Source organism: Mytilus californianus, unplaced genomic scaffold (assembly GCF_021869535.1).
Source record: "Mytilus californianus isolate M0D057914Y unplaced genomic scaffold, xbMytCali1.0.p SCAF_15, whole genome shotgun sequence".
Taxonomy (NCBI): Eukaryota; Metazoa; Mollusca; class Bivalvia; order Mytilida; family Mytilidae; genus Mytilus; species Mytilus californianus.
The window spans coordinates 11,095,183-11,098,727 of record NW_026262637.1 but is presented as its reverse complement, the minus strand read 5'-3'; the positions used below and the strand labels follow the sequence as shown (position 1 = coordinate 11,098,727).

Sequence of the window (3,545 nt, the reverse complement as noted above, 5' to 3'; positions counted from 1 at the left end):
CGTTTCTGATGAAAGTAAATACAGAAAAGCGCTTCGGACGAATGAAATTAATAACGTGTTGTTTTCAATTTTTTTTAAGTATATTGACACTAAGTTATTTCAATATTTGTTTTATTCAACAACAATTGTAAAAAACGACATAAATATCAACAGATCAATACATGTATAACCTGCATTATCAAATATTAATTAAACATAAAAATTATAATGAAATGAGTATTATTTACAAATGGCGCTCTTTCTCTTGTCAGGTCAGAGTTTGTCACTATTCCACAACACGAGGAGATGTTCTTTCTTTTCGCTGACCTCTCCAAGCGTAATCATAGTGACCAAGATCGGTCATCTTGTTTGATGTTGCACATGTTTTCAACGCAGTAAACAATTTAAAATTTGTTACCCTTTTTCTAGTTTTTGCATGCAGATGTTTCTTGTCGTAATGGAATCCTTTCAAGCTTATAAACACTAATTTAATTTTACATTTTTATTCAACAACAATTGTAACAAACAAAATAAATAATAACATATTAGTTTCACATACATGCATAGTTCTTGATCAAATATTTTTCAATACATATAATGAAATGAGTTTTATTTACAAATGGTCAGAGTTTGTATTCCACAAAACGAGGAGATGTTCTTTCTTTTCGCTGACCTCTCCAAGCGTAATCATAGTGACCAAGATCGGTCATCTTGTTTGATGTTGCACATGTTTTCTTTAATGGGAAACGTCTTACAAATAAACGGAAACCTTTCTTGAGCACATCTTCTACTTCAGTTCTCACGTTTGGTGTATTCAATAAACGAGATTCCCATGATCCTTTGTCCAACATGAAACCTTTGTTACATTTACAGTACACAACATATCGCTTGCAATGTTCAGCTGTTTGTACAGCGAATTCATATAGTGCAGGTTTCTGATATTGTCCATCACATATTTCTTTCCTTCGGAAGCCAGTTAAATCACCTCGCCTTTTTTCCCACAAGTCAGATTCTGTTCCTTCCGGCAGGGTTTGTGTTACTGCTAGCTGCCATTTAGACCAAGGAGCATCATTAAGCATGAAGTTTGTTTCGGGAACGTTTTCTCTTTTCAGTTTCGGCAGATTTTTTAACTATCAAGAAGAAAATATACTGCTTTGAAACATTTTTTTTAAGCGAGCGAATTTATCAATAAATTACGAGAGAGAGAGAGAGAGAGAGAGGGAGAGAGGTTTATAATGTAAGATAAACTAACTTGAGCTAACTGTTTCTGTTGGGTTTTTTTCTTTCCCTCAATGAATTTTGCTGACAGACGAGATTACATTTCAGAGAATAACTTAAAACAAGAAAATATTTTGGCAAGAAATATTTTTCTTAAAGTGAACGAATAAGCACAAAAAAATACAAAAAGAGAAAGAGTTTTATAAGTTTAAAATGAAACCAATCAGAGACCACTACGCAAGAATGAGCTTAAAAGAAAAGAACAAAAGGTCTGAACATCTATCCGACAGAGTCCAAATTACGTGGATTTAAGCAATTATAGGTCACAAAAAGATTGTTTCTTATACTAAACCTTATATTTATTATACAAGGGAACACAATTAATGTATCATAAGTGTATTTACCTTGTATTTTTCCAAACGTTCCTCATTTCGTCTATCCAGCAATCGTTCGTGTTTAGATCTGAACCGTGTTGTACGTGGTTTTCTTGTGGTCTTAACTGTTGTCTTTAGACTTGGTTTCAGCATTTTAACTGATGATGGCTTTGTCAGTGACGGTATTTTGGTTAGAGCAGTCGGGACTGATGGACTTGTATCCATAACTTCTGTATCTGCACGTCGTAGTTTACCAAATAAAGCTTCTAAGTCTTTGTTTATGGTGGTCCCTCTAGCTCGAACTTCTGTTTCATAATTCTATAAGAAAAAGGGGAAATCCAAGTCGTTAGTATTTGTTACAAATAAGTATACATTACATCACAGATAAAAGCAAATTTCCATCATTTTTGTAGCTTGAGTAATTCAATCGATTTTCTTTCCAAATTACTTCATATCCTCGTTATGATTACAATTATAAGAAAAACCAGACAGAAAAAGAAGACAACCTGGATTTAAATGCAATAAGATAACATTATATCTACCTGTAAAAGAGTTTCATCATGTTCTCTGTAACATATGGCCATCATAAAATCAAACATGTTTGCAAAGTCTGCAAGTTTTAGACATTTTCCATCAGTAGCTTGTGTCATTTTGTTATAGAAATCTTTTGATGAACCATAATAACCACATTGTACTCCATATATTCTGATATTCTGTAAAAAAAAAGAAATATATATGTAAGTATATAAATAAATTCATGTTACGAATCAAATATAACATTAACAGCATGTTCACTTATTTACAGCGACATTACTGTATAATATAACATAATATATCATTAGTTTAGAATTATGAAAACAGAGATAACAGATATTGAAACAATGAATATCTTTTTACCATCATTAGAAGTTTGTAGGTTTCATCCCTCCAATCAATGTTGTATGTTTTCCCGCCATAATTATATCCCGGTTCATGTGGATCAGCATCTCCAATCATCACCAATGCTCGCTTTGATCCTGGAGTCCATGACAAAGACTGAACCTCCTGTAATACAAGTTCATAACATTCATCTCCGTCTCCTCCTCCGGTTGTACCCACAGTTTTCACCCAGTTACACAATTTAGTTACATCTGTTGAAAAGTCAATGTGTTTCGTGATATAATTGTGTTTGTCACAATAGTCGCCATGTGCAAAGACAGCCATTCGGATGCCAGGGATGTCAGCTTGGAGACGTTGTATTAGATCCTGAACTTTGCCTTTTACCTCGTTGATACATGCACCCATCGAGCCAGTTGTGTCAAATGAAAAACAAATTTCCATTGGTCCTCCAGGAATTGCCATATTCATACCTGAAAGTATTAAACTTGCAATAAGAGGATGTAAACTTACAGAAAAGTCAAAATGCATCGAGCTGAAATGCTGTTGTCATCGGGTAGAAAAAAAATCCGACTATAAAAAAAGATATGGTACAACTTAATCAATACAAATTTAGTCTTTGCAAAGAGGGTGAAACTACAGGGACCCATACCCCACTTCTCTTTTAAATTTTCTACTAAAAATTAATTTTACCTTTTTAACAGTTTCAGTTTGTCGTCAGTACTCGGATTTACTGTCGAATTATGATTCAATGTTTCATACATCTGAGTATATATATACACTTTCATCCTACGTCATAAATAAACTAAACGATAATACAAGTTATTTCTTGTCCGAATCAATAATCACGAGACTACGATTGGTATTGTTGGGAGAATATGATTTGTAACGACCTATTACCTAAAATTAGTATGATAAAGTCCGAGGATTCATAGTCAAGAGAATAACGTGATCATTTAACCAAAGAGATTACAAGCTATTAAGATTGAGAACTTTTGTTACAATAACACTTAAATCATAAATTTGTAATATTCTAGTCAAAACATATATATTTTGGTAAGGAACGGACATTTTTGAATGGTACTTCATAGCACTGAG

General features: G+C 33.1%; 1 protein-coding gene across 1 annotated transcript; it reads right to left on the bottom strand.

Moving 5' to 3' along the window:
• Positions 1-466: 466 nt before the first annotated feature.
• On the bottom strand, positions 467-3,253 carry LOC127725398 (uncharacterized). Its single transcript, XM_052232333.1, has 5 exons — positions 3,141-3,253; positions 2,469-2,920; positions 2,114-2,284; positions 1,602-1,889; positions 467-1,109 (listed from the first exon to the last, which is right to left on the bottom strand). The coding sequence occupies exons 2-5, from the start codon at positions 2,916-2,918 to the stop codon at positions 603-605; spliced, it is 1,416 nt and encodes a 471-aa protein (XP_052088293.1). The 5' UTR covers positions 2,919-2,920; positions 3,141-3,253; the 3' UTR covers positions 467-602.
• Positions 3,254-3,545: the final 292 nt, after the last annotated feature.

Excerpts from the sequence above, each read along its gene's own strand:
- LOC127725398 (XM_052232333.1), bottom strand. The coding sequence starts at position 2,918 with ATGAATATGGCAATTCCTGGAGGACCAATGGAAATTTGTTTTTCATTT. Across the intron at positions 2,285-2,468 it reads CCTACAAACTTCTAATGATG|AATATCAGAATATATGGAGT; the intron begins GTAAAAAGATAT and ends TTTTTTTTACAG. Across the intron at positions 1,890-2,113 it reads ATGATGAAACTCTTTTACAG|AATTATGAAACAGAAGTTCG; the intron begins GTAGATATAATG and ends TTTTTCTTATAG.